We start from the raw sequence: 20,305 nt of genomic DNA on the forward strand, positions 1-20,305 counted from the left end.
TTAGTAAAATTTAAGATGTTTTAACTCTATAAAAAATTAAAATAACTAATAATTTAGAACGAAGTATATCCAGAAAAGTCAACACCCGTTGTAGTTTCAAAGTGAGGGGCGCATCTGTATCTGCACTACAGGTAGAACATGGGAGCCTGATCATAGTCGCTCAAGTCAAAATTACTGCTGCTGGACCTTGATCAATTATCGGCGCAGGCTACCGGACTCCAAAAAGAACTATATTCCTACAAGAAACCTCACGCATGACGCACCTCGCAGCCACAGGCCACAGCCTATCCCACCAGGATCCTTGTCCCACATGGCAGCCCCTTCTGGTAGATAAGACCCTCGTACGTTACACCAAAACCATCCAGAAACGTCACTATTTATACGGCTGAGCTCCCACGGGATGGGCCGGCGCCGGTGGGGTCGTCACGTGACGCCCGCCAGGAGACGTCCACCCGGCGTCCCGCGACAGGCCGGCAGGCGGGCCACCCCACGTGCACGACCCCATCGATCTTATCCACGCACCCGCCCCGGCCGCGCCACGTCCTGCCCTCCGCGCCCCGCGACCCGCCACGACTGACGTGAACGGACCACCGTGCACCCCTGCGCCACCTCTCGCCGTCCCCACCCGCATCCGTACTGCGGTCCATGAACCGAGTCTAGGGAGAACTGGACGGCCGAGCTCCCGACTGATCTATAAATAAGCGCCACCTGCTTGGCTTCATACCTTCTTCTCGCCCAGATCCGGAAGCTTCGTGGGTAGAGGACTACGGACTGTGCACCAGATCGGTGGTCTGGCAGCGGCAGTTGTGTGATTACGACGGAGAGGGATGGGCCTCCTCGACAAGCTGTGGGACGAGACCGTCGCGGGCCCGCGCCCGGACACCGGCCTCGGCCGCCTCCGCAAGCAGCCCGTGCGCCCCGCCGCCGTCAAGATCAATGGTGAGTGAGCTGGTGACCGCCGCTGCTGAAAAAAAAAAAACATGCCCCATCGTAGTCGGCGTTCCCATTCGATCTGACTTGTGGTTTCGTCGACCGTGTAGATCCGGCCGAGGACGTTGCGGCGTTCGTGCCGCCCTCGCCGGCTTCGAGCAGCGAGGAGACGCCGGTGAAGGTGACGCGCAGCATCATGATCAAGCGCCCCGCGGGGTACCCGTCGTCGCCGAGGAGCGTCGCAAGCACGCCGCCGGCCTCGCCACTAGGGACTACCCCGCCCATCTCGCCGTTTGCCGGCGCCGGTGAGTGCCCTGCCAGAGACTCGGCAGCCCCCTTCGCGTGCGTCCATTTTTCCCGGGTACGGGTAGGGGCAGTTATGTCATTTCCGGACAGCGCACCCGTGCCGTGCCTCATTGGAAGCGTCGTGACGGGTGGCTTTCGGTTTTGTCGCCCAGCTAGGAAGCGTCTAGATGGGGCGTACTGGGGAAGGGGCGTTTTGGACATTTCTGCCCAGTGGCAGTGGGTGCTTTTAGCTCTGGGGTCTCCATCGTGGATTCATAGCTGGATATTATCGTATTTAACTAGTTGATAAGTTATCATTTGTGTCTTGAAATGCAGCAATCATATCGGATAAACGTAGCTATCATTGGGGTTATGTGGGGTAGGCAACAAGAGGAAAATGGACTTGCTTTTTTTGTTTATGTAATAGTAATATGAATCCAATGATAGAGATCGTTTGATCTGTATGTATCACTTATGGGCCTGCTTTATCATAGTACAAGGTAGTAGCTGTTTAGCAATACACATGAGAAGTTGTCTCTATCAATGGTCTTGCCTAATTTAAGCTACGAGTAGATATTTCGTTGATGATCTTAGAGTGGACGACTGAGCCTCTAGTCAAGAGGGTAGCCACCATTTCACAGCAGAGTCAGTGAATTAGGTAGCTGAGTCAGATATTTTTACTAATCTGTCATGAAGCCCTGGTATACAAATTATTCTATGAAGCTGCTGTTGTGATATGAAAATTAATTTGAAACACCTTCTGTAAATTGTTGTTGTTGTTGTTCTGTAAATTGTCCTATGTATCAATTAAACATTGATGGTTGTCTAGAATCAATCATACAAAGAAGGATAGTTGTAATCATTTCAGTGTCTTGATTCCAATTCTGAAAAATATGTAACCATGCTTTAGTTTAGCAAGTTGTTATTTTATAGTGCATACTCCCTCAATCCTGATGATTTTTAGTTGTCCTGAGTCAAACCATTGTAAAAATAGTAACACCTACCACATCAAGTAGGTAAACTATACAAAATACGTTTCATAACGTGTCTAATGCCTACTAAAACTCATTTGATATTGTAAATATTTTTGTTCTCTTCTACACTCTTGGACAAACTTAGCATGGTTTGTTTAGTACAATGGAAAATCCATTATATCCCTGGATGGACGGAGTATATAATAATCTCTGTCTGGCCTTCTATTTTTATCCACACTTGTCACTGTGACTAACATGGACCATAAGAGAATACAACTGATTTCCCTCAAAGGCGAAGCTTATGTTCAGCTGCATGTATTAATGGGCTTTTAATATTTCTGAGTGCTATCAGCATCATCTGTTTCGTTCTGTTGGTTGGATATTGCTTAACCTTGAATACTAAATTTACTAGGTGGTCGCTTCAGAAGGAAATCATCATCCGACGCATATGAGAGGGCAACCCCACCGGGGACGACCAGCCACCCTCCTCCCTTCGAAATGTGAACTGGCTGCACCATCACACTTGTTTTGCTCCTTGACAAACATCTACTTCACCTAAGGTAGACAGGGAGGAGAGAAGACATCAAGAGGGGAACGGGGATGAGTCGCGGGTTTGCCTCTACTGTGATATATCGTAGATGCCGCTATGTGTATTGTTTCCTATCTACTATGTGGCATATGTTGTATAATAATATGTTGAAAGCTCATGGTGCCGTGCTGTGTCAATAAGGTGCTATGTGCATAGGGTGGCTCAGGGGTCAGGGCTGCGCGTGGCTTCGCTGCAGCTTTCTCTGCCGCTCGCTGTGTTGTGTGTGTTTCCTCTGCTGCTGTGTCATTACGGATGGTGCGTGGAGGATGGGTCATGCTTGTAATGTTAGCTGGGTTTGAGCCTTTGAGGTGGACTACATGTAGTTTTGCTCAATGTCTGGTATCTAGTAGCTGAAGGTGTTTGCTTGAACTCTCTGAACTGTGATGCGGGATAATGCTAAAATGAATAGATGATCGGTTGTCTTGTAGATTGTGGATTGTACGCTCTCTCTTATGGGTGCAATGGTGGCTGCTTTACAAAATGGTTCAGCTCTGTTTCTGTTTGTTTGACTTAGTTTCACAATGTGGTCGTTGAAGATCGCCGCAGCTGACTAGTATATATTTTGCTGACTAGTATATATTTTCTGAAGGCGGCCACATGCATGGAGGTATGTACCGTATGAAGTTATATGAACCTCGTACCCTGCACTGCATGGTCATTTGATAATGTATTTGGGGACATTCATTTCTTGATATTTGAACAGCATTACCAATTAAGGGCTTGTTTTGCGGGGCTTCTCGGGGTTCCAGCTCCTCCAACATCTTATATTGTAGCAGCACTGTTTATATGAGCCGTTTTTCTCTCTTCGGTCAAAATGAACTGGGAGCCGGAAGAAGTCACGATTTGTAGCCCCTCCGGCTCCGGCTCCTTTGGTACTGTAGCAAGAAGCCGAAGCCCAAAGGAGCTCCGTCAAATACGCCCTAAGTTTAGATTAAGTGTGTGTTTAAGAGGGCTTCTCCACATGAGCTGTAGCTGTTTTGGAGGAGCCATGACTCCATTTTTCACTGAAAAAGTGCTTAAAAAGGCTCCTCCACCTAGACTGTTTGGCAGAGCTCCTCCGAAGAAATAGAGCCGAAGAGGAGCCCTGCCAAACGGGCCCTAAATGTATAGCAAGGAAGAGTGTCTGCCATATACCTCAGCTCCGCTCAATGACTAGCACTAGAAAGTAGCAGGAACAGAGTCAGACATGATTTTTTTTTCACTTCCTGACGTATTTTTCACTCCTCAAATTCGGATCAGTTTCTTTTCAAAAATATATTAACATCTACAAATTCTATTGTATGTACTATCCAGTCATCTTTTATGTAGAATTGATTGAAACTAATTTGACATTGTTGATGTTGATTCATTTTACTATTACAATTTAGTTCAATCTAAAAAAAATTGACTTACAATAAACCTAAAGTCAACTATAAATTTAAACGGACAGAGTAAATGTTCTTTAAAACATCAACATCAATTGTATAGTGCGGCCACAGCCACACAGAACCTTCGTATTTAATCTGAATCTTTAATTGCATAGGATTTGATCAGTAGTTACGTTGGTGCTCGAGTTCAGCTGTTGTAAATAAAAAGTAAAAACTGCTGAATCTTCCTGTTCCGTGTAACTACCTGCAAATCATATTTTCATGGCGTTTTGCATTTGGCTTCAGGTAAATTCTCCGCAATCGTCGGCCTGTTCGTTTGAACTTATCAGCTATGGAATAGTATTTTTCTCTTATAACATGGTTTCTACGGCGGATAAGCCGGCTCAAGCTGAGCCAACGGCCCGTTCGGCTTGCTGAAACTTGACTAAAATTAACTAAAAAAACATTGTTCTAGCTAAAATGCTGTGAGAAAAAAATACTATTTAGCCTCAAACGTTGTGAAAGAAAAATGCGGTCGCATAAGCGAAGGGCGACGCGGAGAGGATATCTTCATGTTCCTGACTCTACCTAAAATAATTGGCCATGCTCTTTGGGTCTACTTGCAACCAAACGTACCATTTGCGGGCTTGCTTGTAAATCCAGTCGACTGTCACTGCCTCCGCGGCCCCACCTAGCAGGCCCACCCCTCCTCGGCCCCACTTAGCAGACCCCACCAAGAGAGCTGGTTGAACCCCACCAGGCAATTGGGCCGGCCCGTCTCGTCGTTACTCGTCAGCCATCACCTCTTCGCCTTCCTTGAATCTCGATCGACCAAACCCTCGCGCCGCCGCCAGCGTTCATCATGCCGCCGCCGGCGCTGACGGACGATCTCATCGACCAAATCCTCCTCCGGTTTCCTCCCCATGAGCCCGAGCGCCTCGTCCGCGCTACACTCGTTTGCAAGCGCTGGTTCCGCCTCATCTCGGACCCCAGCTTCCGCCGCAGGTTCCGGGAGTACCACCGCGCGGCCCCGATGCTGGGACTTTTCTGCACCGACACATCGGGTTCGCGCTTTGTCCCCACCTCCTCCGCCCCTCTGCCCTGCGCTGTACTCCCAGTCAACGGGCGAGCCATCGACGCGCGCCATGGCCGCGTCGTCCTCAACACCGCGTCGTCCTGGGATTTCACGTTCAACTGTTCGGGGGACGACCTTGTCGTCTGGGACCCCAACACGGGCGAGCATCACCGTCTTCCCAAGCTGCCGGACCACATGTACCCTCACCCGTATCCGTTCTGCTGTTGCTGGACCGCTGCTGTGCTCTGTGCTGCAGCGGGCGGAGGCTGCGACCACCTCGACTGCCACCGTGGCCCCTTCCTCGTCGTCTTCGTGTGCACCAGCTCCAGGGAGGTGTTCGCCTGTGTCTACTCGTCGGAGGCTGATGCATGGAGCGGGCCAGCCTCTGCTCGGCTCCGACGTGCCCCCGTCCATCCGGCCGTGCGCAGTGGATTTTTTTTTTTAATTTTAACACTTTTTAAAACTAGTTTTAAATCTAACATGGTTTGTTTTTTATTTTCAAATCTAACATTTTTGACCGCGCCTATTGTCATAGCGCGGCGAAACGCCTGTGTCGCGTCATGCATGGTGGCGCGGCACAAGCGTTTCGCCGTGCCATGGCAATAGGCGCGATCAAAAGTGTTAGATTTAGAAATAAAAAACAAACAGTGTTAGATTTAAAATTAGTTTACAAAAAGTGTTAAAATTAAAAAAAAAACCGCGTAGTACGGTTGTGGGGAATGCAGTCTTCTTCATGTCTGATGATGGTGGGAGGAGGAAAAGGATCCTGAAACATGTTTTGGGCACGCAGGAGATATCCACGATTCGCTTGCCACACAAACCCTATGGGTGCATTGCGCTCACGACGATGGCGGATGGTGGCCTAGGGATTCGTTGTTGTGCATGAGTCGAAACTCTATCTGTGGTCGAGGGTGTCCGGTACCAAGGTGTCGGGGACCTAATATCGGGGTATCCAATGAGGTGGAACTAATAACCATCAAACGTTAACGCTTTCGGTCAGACGAGAACGCTACTACACTTCTTGCCCGAACGATGGAAGATTGGTTCCGCCTCATCCGACCCTCGAGGGCTAGACTCCACCTCGCCCGACCTCCGAGGGCTAGACTCCGCCCCCGCCTAGCGTCTGAGGGCTGGCCCCGCCTTGTCGGACGTCTGAGGGCAGGCTCCGCCTCGCCGGACGTCTGAGGGTAGACTCCGCCTCGCCTGACGGCTGAGGGCTGACTCCACCTCGCCCGACGTCTGAGGGCAGGCTCCGCCTTGCCCGACGGCTGAGGGCTGACTCCATCTCGCCCGACGACTGCGCCCTGCTCCTCCATGATGACGAGCACGAGGTAAGACAAGACATTCGAGTCAACCGCAGTACCGAGGACCATACCTTGCACGTCTGCAGAAAAGTACCATCAGGATAAGATTGGGACGGGCGCTTTAAGCCCTCCCAGGCATGGCAGAGCCCAAATAGTGTTGTAGGCGTCGACTTTTGTCCTACAGTGTTGTAGGCGCCGCCATCAGCCCTCGGGCATGGATCCTGACACAAGCATATGACAACCACTACAATCCAAGGAAGAATTCACATCATCTACAATGATGGCGTATGGTCATCTCCCTGTCTACTCCCCGCAGAGTCATGGCTCGGCGCCCTGACACACCGCACCGTCCGCCAGGGAAGGATGGGACGTGACCACTCGCTGAAATGAAGCCAGAGCCCGACCCAATTAGGATCAGCGAAACATGCTATCCCTGACGTGGTCTGCCATGTCAGCAGGGCAGGCTCAAGGGAAAAAGAAGATCCGGCACCTTCGAAGAACATTTTCTACCTTTGGTTTTTTTCTCTTTCTCCCATCTATAACCCCAGCTCCCCCCTTGGTCTATAAAAGGGAGGGCAAGACGCCCCACTAAAGGGACGGATTGATTCCACACACAACACACAGCCAAGCAGCAACCGAGCTCTTGGCATCCTTTCGACCATTCCATCAGAGACTTGGGACATGTCCCTCTCTCGACCGTTTGTACCTCCTACTACGAACTTTTTTTGGTACTAATAACATGAGCAGCAGCAAACCGAACGTAGGGACATTCTGCCCGAACCAGTATAAACCTTGTGTCATTTAGTACACCATCCAAGCCTAACACGCAACAAATATAAATTTATTAGTTGGTGTTTGTTCGAAACATCGACACAAGGCATACGCGGGATGGGCACAATGCCAAGCCATTGATCTCCAACCATTACTCTTGCCAATTGGTACCCTGCCCACTTCGTTTGATATAATTTACTTTGAAGATCGTGTTGCTGCCATTTTTATGGGCCCTTATTGTGCATTCTTCACTATGGATCTGAAGTCCCTCCAGATTAAGAAACCTGAGGGCAACGTCGCCTGGCCTGTCATTCCCTACATGAGCTTCTACACTCCAGGTTTCAATTTGCTTAGTTTTGGTTTTGTCAATATTCAGAATTAGTAATATTTCATATATCTAGTAACTTAATAATACTAGTATATTTGTCCGTGCTAACGCTATGGTGACATTTGGTAATGCAAATCAAACAACCAAAAATGATCTACCTGCACAATACTTAGTTTCAAAAGATCTGGATCCAATATTACTACGAAAACACCCACCTCTTTGCCAAAAAGAACTTTATTATCATGGATTCAACAATATCATTACAAAACAAGACTCTTGACACAAAACTGAAAACAATACTCAGTCTTTGTCATGATATATTGGGGCATTTGAAACACCTAGGCCACCACCAGCACCTAGATCATACTTAGTGGAACTACAGGATTAATTGAATCATATCTTAACCTATCTCACTATTTACTTTAGTTAAAAAAATGTTTTTTTTACTTTTACCGTAGCATTAGCACGTGTATGCTACTATAATAACTAATCATCCATTTGTTGGCATGATTGCCCTAGAAAGGACACCAATTAGCACGAAGAGGAAGGGAGATTACCGTTGTGCTTTTTGTGGGGCTAATTGCGAACAGAACAATGCAAGTGGGCAAGTGGCAACCTCATTCAGCTACAAGTAGAGAATCTTTAGATCTTTTTTATCTTATATATAAGTTCCTCTGTTGTATCAAGGTGCACAACCTCTACCAAGCTTGTGTGTTTGTGTGGCCTGACAAGCTCCGTGCAAACATAAAACACCCCCTCAGAAACACATCTTTCCTTTTATTTTCGAGGTAGCCAAAATAACTGCAGTATTATTGACATAGTAGAATGCATGTGCTAATGATACGACGACATTTAGTGATGTATTTAAAAATAACAAAAAGATTATGCTTCCATATTCGAGAATAAAATGGTAATTTTAAGATTCATGCAAAAAAAATGAAACTTTGTACTACATTATTGGATACACAACCATTTTCAATTTCTTTCTGCAAATATATTCCATGAAGTTAACATACCACACAAAAAGATTTGATTCAGCACTCATTTAGTGTAAAATTTGGAACTGCAACCCAACCATGACCACTAAATGAGCGCACCTGCAATAGTAATATGAATGGATTAAAGCCATACTTGCAACTGCAATATTAATATTGTTACCAGTAACAGCAGATGTAGCTGATCACCATGTAGAGCAGGTCTAGCCACACCCGTGGCGGGTCCGTCCACACCCATGGCTGTGCGCAGCAGCAAGGTAGCCTAGGAGACGACGACGCTCTGCGTATCAGGCGACCTTGGGGTGGATCATATCTAGGCCTTTGGAAGGCGGATCTGGTGGAGACCGCAGCGGCGGCAGCCTAGCCACCACGTAGAGCCGGTCCGACCGCACCCTAAACCATAGTCCTGAACTTTCTAAACAAATGATGGACCAAAATCATTGACATGTGATTCAGTATTTGATGTATCACTTAACATGCCCTGCCACTAAAAAAGGACAATATAGTAGTAGTTTAGAACAAGAATCCAGAAAAGCAATATAACGAAGGCTGTAATTTTAGAATATTACTTTCATCTATTCCAACTAAAAGGAGGAGTTGCTTTATTTCTTCCCCCTCATAAACAGGTTTGATTTCCCTCACGCATCCAGCATCCAAATTGTGGATTAGCTACAAATAATATAAACAATGACAACATCTAGATAAACTATTTTCAGGTAAACACAAAACGGTAAATGTCACCTTCAATATATAAGGATCATTCCACCGTCCGAACTTGAGAAGAAGAAATTCTATTAATCATTTAGAGCTTCTCCCATTACGCTTAATCAGACATCGAGTATGCCAACAGCAGGCTGCATAATAATCAAATTGAAGTTGCAGAATAACACCAACTTGTCGTTGGTTATCCATAGCAAAAAAATCTCGAGATCCAATCTGCCCTTTGATCAAACAAGGAAGGAGAATCAAAATTGACAAGATGACAGGACACCGAGAAAATAGAAACCAAATTTTCTACCAGAGCAAAAATCGTCGCGTCGTAGGCGGCCAGCAGTAGACATGGGCAGGCAGCAGGGTTCCACGGCCGGTCGTGGTCGCCACTAGTGCCCCTGTCCGTCGCGCGCGTGATGGTCGGGAGGATGCCGCGTCCAGGCCCTAGGTGCAGCCCTGAAAGGTCCTTGTTTGGTTTTGGTAATTGAGTGATAACCTAGGTGAACTAATTGTGTTTATGTGAGATACACAGGTGATTAGTCCACAGGTACATGTGTGTGAGCAACATATGCCATGAAGGTGAAAATGGCTTGGAGATGTTGCAAAGCTCACACATGTGATGATGAAGGAGCTTAAATGCACACGAGACATGACATTGAGTCATGTGATCAAGGTGGAGAAGATCAAGACAAGACTTGGCTTGATGGACCGGTTGCAAGCGTGAAGGGCAAGTCGAAGGCTTTGGAGTGATGGACCGCGTGGCAGTGAAGCTTGAGCAAGACTTGGCGCCGATGGATGATGGCAATGGTGAAGAGCAAGTAGAGTCAAGATTGATGAACCAATATGATCATGTGATGATATGAAGTGGATCATATCATTGTTGATCATGTTGGTGCATGTGTTGCATCGACATTGAAGGAGATGGAATGGAATGCGTAAGGCAAAGGTATAACCTAGGGCATTTCATTTCACCGGTCATAGGTGTGTAGAGAAGTTTATGACTGGGTTTAGGATAGATGGCCGTACTATCAAGAGGGGTAAACTTGTTTGCATATCGGTCATCTAGTGCCACTCGAGTGATCTAACTTTACATTGTCGCTAGGATCGAGTGGCATGGCAAGTTGAGTGGCTAACATCCTTTGGGAAATGATTGTGAAAATGCTAACACACATACACATGGTGGTGTACACTTGGTGGTGTTGGCACATTTACAAAGGAGGTGGTGTTTGTAGGGGTGAGATGGGTTTTGGGTCCCTCTCTCCCTCCCGCCGAGCTTGCTCGGCGAGATTCGGTGCTTTCGGGAAAATGGAATGCCTACTTTCTATTGCGCCGGATGCAAATTCTTGTGGTTAGCACACTTGAGCAAGGGTGAAGAGAATGGAGGAGATGCCAGTGTCGGTCAAGTGACCGGACGCTAGATCCAAAAGCACCGGACGCTGCCTGCCTGCGTCCGGTCGCGCTGACGTGGAGTATAGCAGTAGCTAGAGAGTGTCCGGACGCTGGGGCTGTGTCCGATCGCGTTCGACCGAACGCGTCCGGTCATGCTCAGGAGCTTACTGGAAATGACCGGATGTTGAGGGTCCAGCATCTGATCAGTTGAAGCTGCTGTGTCCGGTCAAGTCAAGTGACTGTTGGAATCGGGACACGTGGCCGTCTGTGGGCGACCGGACGCTGAGGTCCAGCGTCCGATCAACACGACCGGAGCGTCCGGTCGGCCCGACCGTTGCCCAGTGAAGGGGTAACGGCTAGTTTAGCCCTTGGGGCTATAAATAGAAGTGGCCTTCGGCCATGGCTGGTGTGGAGCACCTTGGGGGACTTTGTGTCCATGCTTAAGAGTGCTTAGGAGCCCTCCATCACACATATACTTGATAGTGATCACCCGATTATGTGAGTGAGCGATTCTAGTGCGATTGCATCGTGAGGTTGCATCGAGTGGCACTAGGTGATCGAGTTGCAAGCCGGTGGTGCTTGTTACTCTTAGAGGTTGCCACCTCCTAGATGGCTTGGTGGTGGTCTCCGTCGAAGCGCGCAAGAAGCTTGTGTGGCGCTCCGGAGAAGTGCTTGTGAGGGGCATTGTGCTCGCCCCGCGGGAGTTGCAAAGAGCAACTCTAGTAAAGCGTGTCATTGAGCTACCCTCACTCAAGGGGTAGGTTCTTGCGGCGCTCGACGTGCGGGCTTAGCGGGTGATGCTAATTAGCCGCCGAACCACCAAGTGAGCGGTCGACACAACGGGGACTAGCGTGTTGACAAACACGTGAACCTTGGGAGAAAAATCATCGTGTCAACCTTGTTCTTCCCGTTGGTTTGCATCCCCGTTACACAAGCTTGCGTTTACTTTCATATACATTAAGCTTGTGTTGTTGCTTTTGTAATTAGTTAGCTTGTGTAGCTTGCTAGTTACCTTCATGCTTGTGTATCATAGAAGTAGCTCCCTTGCGTGGCTAATTTGGTTTGTGTAACCTTGTTAGTCACATTACTTAGTTTGTGTAGCTAAGTAATTGCGCTCTCTAATTTGGCATTGGTCGCCTTGTTATTGAGCATTGCTAGTGAGCTTAGTTAGCTTTGTGCTTTTGCTTACTAGCAAGTGTAGGAGCTCCCTTGTTGCTTAAAGTACTAGTGGCATAGGTTTGTGTGACCTTGCTTCTAGAATTGGTTAGGAGAGCTCTATCTAGCCCGGCACCTTTGTTGCATAATTGTTATCTTTGCAAGGTGCTAGTGAACATATATAGTGGGGTATAGTCTTGGCTAGACCGATAGTTTTAATTCCGCATTTGTATCGGTTAGCCGACGCGATTAAGTTTTAGAAAAGACTATTCACCCCCCCTCTAGTCGCCATCTCGACCCTTCAAGCCCGTCGGCGTCGGCGTCATCCTCGGCGATGTCGCATCCAGGCCTGCAATCTACGCGTTGCCGTCGATGTGGTCGGCCAGCAGTAGCCGTGAGCGGCCAGCAGGGTTCCTCGGCCGACAATAGCGGCCTGGTTGGCGGCGTCCATGGCGCGTTTGTTTTTTTTCATTTTTTTCGGTGATAGGAGGGTTCGATCGTGGGTGGTTTTGCGGTAGACGCGCGTTGAAGCCTTGCGGTGTCGCGCGTTGAAGCCTGATTTGATACAAACAACCATGGCCACATGATTGGGTTGGAGCCTCTCAGGGTGATTTGTAGCTCTTGATTTTAATAAAGATGATTTTCTGGGTGCAATTTCTTTGGTGCATATGGTTGGAACCACTCAGCAGGGGGATATTTTTTTGGGTGGATCTAGTATAGTTTGGATTGGTCCCTTATAATAGAGATAGATGATGATATGTGTATGCTGTAGTACTAATAAAAGGTGTATGAATGGGGAATATCTTAAAAACTGTGTTACTCCTACACTATTCTTTTTATGGACCGTCCTGTCAAAATTGGCTGCTCTGTATAGAAATTTATTCATTTGTTAGAAATGTTAGGGAAGAATGTTGGGGTCTTGAGAAGTGATCTAAATTTAGTCTGACTGAGAAAGCAATCCAGCTGGAGAGGAACAAAAGGATCACTCCCTCGATGTGCTATATATATATATATATATATATATATAATCCCTGTTCTTATCTTTAACCCCGTGAAATTTCTTGGCTGTGACCTTTCACTATCACGTAACAAGATAAAAAATATCGATAACTGATGATGATATACCTGCTGAACAAAATTGGCGTTTCTCTTGAGTTTCCATTCATTCACTTAGTTTGTACAAGTGTGATTATTAACTGGTGGGCCGGGGCTGATGTAACAAGTCAGTGCTCTTTGGTTAATCATTAGGAGCAACTCACTGGTCCTTGTGGCTAGTGAGTGAAATTTTTTCAATAAGAGCATATGATTTCCAAATTCTTCTGATATTTATTTTAATAAAAAATGTGTTTCTGCAGCACTTCAGGTGAGGGACCAAGAGACAGTTTTTGACTGCATGAAAAGAATCAATGGCGCAAGGCCTTCTAAACAAGAAGCAAGTATCTAGTTGTGATTGTAGGTGGCATTAGTGGGGTATTTCTTCCCCCTCCTTAACTCGCAGGATGTGTGATTTCGCTACTGGTCTTGTTCTGTTGGCCTTCATGCTTCGGCTAGGGCACCGTTTGGATGTCAAAATTTTTGGCAAAACGTTACTGTAGCGTTTTCGTTGTTATTTAGCAATTAGTGTCCAATCATAGTCTAATTAGGCTTAAAAGATTCGTCTCGTGGATTTCGTCTAAACTGTGTAATTAATTTTATTTTTTATTTATATTTAATGCTTCATGCATGCGTTCAAAAATTTGATGTAACGAAAAATCTTAAAAAATTTAATGTTTTGGGTGCAACTAAACAGGGCTGAGATGCGATGCGACACCAAAAGGGATCCGAAACGGTGAAAAGTTTGGCGTTGTCTTGTCTCCTGATGCTGACGTATAGATGCCACAGTGCACAGTGACTGCAGGGCCAGCACGCGACCGCGGCGACGAGTCAGGCGGACGCGACCAGCGCCTCTCCGTCCGTGAGTCCGCAAGCAGGTCTGGGTCTAGTCCTCACACGGTCACTCCTCGCTCCTTTTTCCTCTACATCTTCCTCTGCCAATTGCTGAACTGCTACTGAGCTCCTGGTTACTATGCTCCAGGTCCTCAGCCGCGGCCATGGAGGGCGAGAATAAAAGGAGAAAAAAATTCAAAAACAAAATCTCACAAGTGTACAGTACAGCTCCATGTCGGCTCTGGCTGCCTCCTGCCTGAAGGCCTCACCTCTCGAGCTGGTTGAACCCAACCAGGCTAGCGGCTCGCCGTTGCCAACCGACCAAAATCACCAAACCCTACCGCCGCCGGGGTCCGATCAGAGCGAGCGGAGCGGGATGTCGCTGCCGGTGCTGATGGACGATCTCGTCGACGAGATCATCCTCCGCTTCCCTCCCGAAGAACCGGAGCTTCTCGTTCGCGCCTCCCTTGTCTTCCGCCGCCGGTTCCGCGAGCTCCACCGCGCGCCCCCGATGCTGGGCGTCTTCTACACCCGGGGGTTGGTATCCTCCTTCGTTCCTACCTCCTCCGTCCCAGTCCCCCACGCCATGCGCAGCAATTGGTGTGCAGCCGACTCCCGCCGCGGCCGCGTCGTCCTCCACAGTTTGCCGCCCTGGGGGAACGACCTCCCGATGCGGTCGGCGGGTGACCTCCTTGTCTGGGATCCCATCACGGACGAGCAGTGGCCGCTGCCCAAGTTGCCGGATCAACTTTTTTTTCCGGCTACCGTGTAGCTGGACCGCTGCGGTGCTCTGTGCTGCGGCAGATGGCATCTGCGATCACATCGACTGCCACAGCGGAGGCTCCTTCCTCGTGGTCTTCATGTGCACTGCCCCCAGGGAGGCCTTCGCCTGTGTCTACTCATCAGAGACTGGTGCGTGGAGCGAACCGACCTCTACTAAGCTCCGCCGTGCCTGGGTCCGTTTCTCCCCTAGCGTCCTTGTGAGCAATACACTCTACTTTATCTCTGATTACTGTCGGAGGAGTAAGAAAATTCTGGAACATGATATGGAAACACAGGAAACATCTCTGATTCGTCTGCCACGTACAAACTATATGTGCATTGCTCTAGTGAAGATGGTGGATGGTAGGCTGGGATTTACTGGCGTGCATGAGTCCAAACTCTACTTGTGGTCGAGGGAGGCTGGTTCTGAGAAATATGCAGGATGGGCACAAAGCCGAGTAATTGATCTACAGACACTGCTCAGGCCGTTAGGTATCCTGATGGACGTGCTCGCTGTGAATTGTTTCGTGGATGGTGTTGCTGCCGTTTTCGTGGGAACAGGTGGTTTCCGATTTGCTATTGATCTGAAGTCTGGTCGGATTACAAAGATAGGTGAGCGCATGGGCATCTACAACATTGTTCCCTACATGAGCTTCTACACACCAGGTACACCTTTGCTTAGTTTTGTATTAGCCAATATTTATGATAAGCATCCTAGCTAGTGACATGAAAATATTATTGATGAATTAAGACTTTATAGAAAAGGAATATGTATAAAACTGTGTTAACACTATGATGTTTTCTCATGGATAATCCTTTAAATTTGCTAGATATGCAGAAGAACTCAGTTAATTTCTTCATCTAGTATACATGTCCAGGACAGGTGATCTGATCTTAAAATGACTTTAAATTTAGGCTGAGCCAGTGAGTTATCTAACATGAGAGGAAACTGAAAGTCATTTCTAACATGAGTGTCGGGTACCATAGAACGGGGTACCCCGAGCGTATAATGAAAGAAATCACTTAAACACCATAAAAAACAAAGCCAAAGGATAAGCCGTTTGTTAAATCCCGTCCTCGTCCGAACCCACCGGCTCTCCGCCTCGCTCCTGGCCTCGTACGGGAGGCCTCGGTGGCCGGACAAATCTCCGCCTCGCGCGAGGCCTCGCGTGGGAGCCTCGACAGGGAATCGATTCTCCGTCTCGCCCGAGGCCCCGCGCGAGGAGCCTCGGACGAGATGTCGATTCCCCGTCTCGCTCGAAGCCGGCTCGGCAACGACCCGTCGCTTCCGCCTCGGCCAGTCTCCCCGACAGCGCGTCGTGTCCCGTTAATGCGCCAACCACTCCCGTAATATCAGCCGGACGATGGCTCGACACTGCGGAGCAGTCGACAAGACGGGAAGTCACGTCTACGCCATACCGTCCTGGACCGGGCACGACGGGGATTACCGGCCACTGTGCTCTGGTGCTGTGCCCACGATCAACGCCTGCACTACACTGTGCCACCTAACCCCCGCCCCAGAGACAACGCGGCATGGGGGGTCAAGTCCGGGACACCATAGCCTCGAAATCAGTGTATGTCACCAACTACTCCCTCCAAGCCTCGGCAATCCACTTCAGGGTCTCGGCAACTCCGGGATTCACGTCTGCCGAGCCTCCCACGATGGCTCGGCCTCGGCACCAACTGAGCCTCGGCTTCCCGCGTAGTCAACACACGATGACCAACACGTCGACTGCCGCACCCGCTTCGAGATAGCACTAGAGCTTCCATGACGCACAGGATCAGATGTGACCGGCGCGTCGCCCCAGTACTTCAAGGATGGACCACACCATCGGCCACGCAGCCACAGGAACAGGCTACAGGGCTTGGACACGCCGCCTCCGTCCGCACGATGCCGTGTAGCTAGCGAATGTATTACCCTCGTCCCCCCTTCAACTATAAAAGGAAGGGACCAGGGCCGTTTCGAGGGGGGACACGGGCGATCAGACCTAGACACGAGCAAACACACTCACTCAATTCATGCACACTCTCTCGCTGGCTGAGAGCAACGACTCAAGCAGCCCGCATCGCTCCACGCCGAGACTTGGGACTAGCTCCCTCTCTCACACCCAGCTTGTAACCCCCTACTACAAGCACTTCGGTGCAAGGAATACAAGATCGATCTCTCAGACTGGACGTAGGGCATCGATTGCCTGAACCAGTATAAACCTTGTGTCTCTTTGTATCACCATCCGGGATTGGGAACACGCAGTACAAATTTACTAGTCGGTTGAGGACCCCCCAGTTCGAAACACCGACAGTTGGCACACCAGGTAGGGGCCTCTGCATGTCAGCTTCGTCATCCCAACAAGTTCCGGATGGCAGACCCCGTACAACCACTGCGTCTCGGCACGGTGGTCTGGTTTGGGAGCCTAGAGTTCATGTCTCTAGGGCACGAGTACGACATGGTACTCCTCACACCTCGAGCTCCGCCTGCCGACGACTACGTCACGCACCCACAGCCCAGGCGCAGGCGGCGCCCGGGCAGCCGCTCTCATCGCGCTCGCCAGGCACGACGCGAGTGGGGCCACGCCGACACCACGTGAACCCAGGATGACACGCCGCGCTCCGCTGGTATCCCGTGCCCAGTTGTTGGCACAAGGTCCCTGGTTGGGGACCTGTCTGGCCTGAGCCTAGACAAGGGAGAGACACCGGTGGCGTGCGGCAACGCCCCGTCACCGAGCTCTGCTCCGCCACCTCCTGAGGAGCCGGCTGCCGGCAAAGCGGAATCCGGCAATGGCACCATCTCCGTACCCCTTCGGGTTGAGAAATGCCGCCGCCTCCTATGCTTATGCCTACGCTTCCATTCACGCGGAGCCCTCAGGACACCACCAATGCTTCGCCCTCGACTTCGGTACCGCGACATTCGACTCACTCCCACGCTGACTCCTCGGAGGAGGACGAGGCGTGGGCCGAAGCGGATTTCTCCGGGCTTCGTGACCCTGAAGCCATGCGCCGCTTCCTGGCCGCGAGTGACTATTGCTTTGGCTACTCTGACTCTGACGATGAAGGTACTTACGATCCCACTCGTGAGTGTTTCCACGTCGAACTTGGGATGCCAAGCACGGGCGATGAGGATGAGGGGGCATGCAACCGTACTCCGCTTCATCAGGGAACGGGCGATGCCACGCCCTCACGCATTGTCCCACCGGCAGCGCGGAACGAGAACCTTGCCTTCGGACAACTTCGACGCCCGGACCTAGAGCAGCTCCGTGAGCTTCAGGCCAAGGTCGAGCAAGATCGACTCCTTCTGCAATAGCTCCGAAACACTCTCGAGCAGGAGCAGCAGGGCCGCGGTGACGGCGGAGGAGCCCGCCGATGGGCTCGTGACGTGCACCACCGCATCAATGATGACGAAGGGGACGATTGTCCCCCAATCTTCAATCGCGCTAGCTAGAATGTCACGGCTGCGACGATGCTAGTGCGCGCGATGCCCGGGCCCTGTACCACGGAAGGGCAACGGGTTCACGGCGAGCTCTAGGATCTCCTCGAGACCGCCGCGGTGCAGCAGGCCGAGAGTTCCACCTCCCGGCGGCGCAGAGTCGCCTCGGACCTCCCCTCGGCACCGCATCGGCAGGATAGGGAGGCCTCGGTTCGTCCCGAGCCCGCTCGGGCGTTGAGAATCAACAAGGTCCCCTCGGCCCACGACCGCCTCGACAACCGACGTGAGGCGCAGGGTGACCACGAGGTGGTCAGCCGACAACGGCGCCACGATAGTGAGGGGCCCGCCCAAGGCTACCATCCGCATCGGGGCGGCCGCTACGACAGTGAGGAGGACCGCAAACCCTCTCCCGAACCGCCCGGCCCCCGAGTCTTTAGTAGGGCCATCCGCAGCGCTCAGTTTCTAGCCCTGTTTCGCCAACCGGCCAACCTCACAAAGTATAGCGGCGAGACCAACCCCAAGTTCTGGCTTATCGATTACCGCCTGGCTTGTTAGCTAGGCGGCGTGGACGATGACCTGCTCATCATCCGTAACCTCCCCTTGCTCTTGTCAGACTTAGCACGAGCCTAGCTCGAACACCTTCCTCCCTCACAGATCCATGACTGGCGCGACTTGGTTAGGATCTTCATCGAGAACTTCCAGGGCACATACGTGCGCCCTGAAAACTCCTGGGACCTTAAGAGCTGTCGCCAGAAACCGGACGAGTCTCTCCAAGACTTCATCCGGCGCTTCTCCAAACAGTGCACCGAGTTGCCTAGCGTCGGCGACTCAGAAATTGTCCAGGCTTTCCTCTCCGGCACCACCTGCCGAGACTTGGTCTGAGAGTTAGGCCGAAACATGCCGCGCTCCTCGACATTGCCACCAACTTCGCCTCGGGCGAAGAGGCTATTGGAGCCATCTTCCCCGACAATGATGCCAAAGGGAAGCGGAGGGACGAGGCCACCGAGACCTCGGCTCCCCGCCTCCCTAGGAAAAAGAAAAAGGGTCGCCAGGGGAAGCAGGAGATGCTCGAGGCTGATCTAGTCGCGACCACGGAGCGCAAGAATCCCCGAGGCCCTAGGGGCCCCGGGCTCTTTGACGACATACTAAAGAAGCCCTACCCTTATCACCAGGGCCCAGTGAGGCACGCCCTCGAGGATTGCACCATGCTCCGACGTTATTACGCCAAGCTCGGGCTCCCTGACGACGATGCCAAGAAGAAGGGCGCCGGCGACCGGGACGACAACAAGGACGAAGGGTTCCCCGAGGTGCACAACGCCTTCATGATCTTTGGCGGACCCTCGGCGTGCCTTACGGCGCACCAGCAAAAGAGGGAACACCGAGAGGTCTTCTTGGTTAAGGTGGCCACTCCCCGATACCTCGACTGGTCTCGAGAAGCAATCACCTTTGATCGGGATGACCACCCCGACCATGTCCCGAATCCCGGGCAGTACCCACTTGTTGTCGACCCAATCATCGGCAGCACCCGACTCACCAAGGTGTTGATGGACGGAGGCAGCAGCCTCAACATCCTCTATGCCAACACCCTAGAGCTCCTGGAGATCGACCGATCATGGCTCCGAGGTGACGCCGCGCCTTTCCACGGCATCGTGCCGGGGAATTGCACGTGACCCCTCGGGCGCATCGACCTTCCCGTTTGCTTCGGCACCTCCTCCAACTACCGCAAGGAGGTCCTTACCTTCGAGGTGGTTGGGTTCAAAGGAACCTACCATGCCGTCCTGGGGCGGCTGTGCTACGCCAAGTTCATGGCGGTCCCCAACTACACCTACCTCAAGCTCAAGATGCCGGGTCCCAACGGCGTCATCACAATTGAGTCGACGTACGAACATGCATACGACTACGACGTCGAGTGCATCGAGTACGCCAAGGCTCTCGTGGAGGCCGAGACCCTCATCGTCAACCTTGACCGACTCGGCAGCCACCTGCCCGAGCCTAAGCGTCGAGCCGGGACTTTCGAGCCCGCGGAGGCCGTCAAACTCGTCCCAGTCGACCCTGCGTGTCTCGATGACCGGACGCTGAGGATCAGCGCCACGCTCGACATCAAATAGGAAGCCGTGCTCATTGACTTTCTCCGCGCTAATGCCGATATGTTCGCGTGGAGTCCCTCGGACATGCCGGGCATACCAAGGGAGGTCGCCGAGCACGCCTTGGACATCTAGGCTGGCTCTAGGCCGGTGAAGCAGCGCCTACGCCGATTCGATGAGGAAAAACGTAGGACCATTGGCGAGGAGTTGCAGAAGCTCTTGGCGGCCGGATTCATCAAGGAGGTATCCCATCCAGAGTG

General features: G+C 50.9%; 2 protein-coding genes and 2 pseudogenes across 2 annotated transcripts; all 4 read left to right on the forward strand.

Annotated features, from left to right (window-relative positions):
- The first annotated feature begins 722 nt into the window (after nt 1-722).
- On the forward strand, nt 723-3,205 carry LOC136539877 (dormancy-associated protein homolog 3-like). Its single transcript, XM_066531870.1, has 3 exons — nt 723-939; nt 1,041-1,235; nt 2,602-3,205. Exons 1-3 carry the CDS (start codon nt 828-830, stop codon nt 2,691-2,693), a joined length of 399 nt encoding a protein of 132 aa, XP_066387967.1. The 5' UTR covers nt 723-827; the 3' UTR covers nt 2,694-3,205.
- Nucleotides 3,206-4,986: 1,781 nt separating this feature from the next.
- LOC136537166 (uncharacterized) lies at nt 4,987-6,140 on the forward strand (annotated as a pseudogene).
- A 7,980-nt stretch (nt 6,141-14,120) lies between these two features.
- LOC136539878 (uncharacterized) lies at nt 14,121-15,506 on the forward strand (annotated as a pseudogene).
- Nucleotides 15,507-19,766: 4,260 nt separating this feature from the next.
- LOC136537167 (uncharacterized) lies at nt 19,767-20,069 on the forward strand. The gene has a single exon (XM_066529223.1). The coding sequence runs from the start codon at nt 19,767-19,769 to the stop codon at nt 20,067-20,069; it is 303 nt and encodes a 100-aa protein (XP_066385320.1).
- Nucleotides 20,070-20,305: the final 236 nt, after the last annotated feature.

This window comes from Miscanthus floridulus, chromosome 2 (genome assembly GCF_019320115.1).
Source record: "Miscanthus floridulus cultivar M001 chromosome 2, ASM1932011v1, whole genome shotgun sequence".
NCBI lineage: Eukaryota > Viridiplantae > Streptophyta > Magnoliopsida > Poales > Poaceae > Miscanthus > Miscanthus floridulus.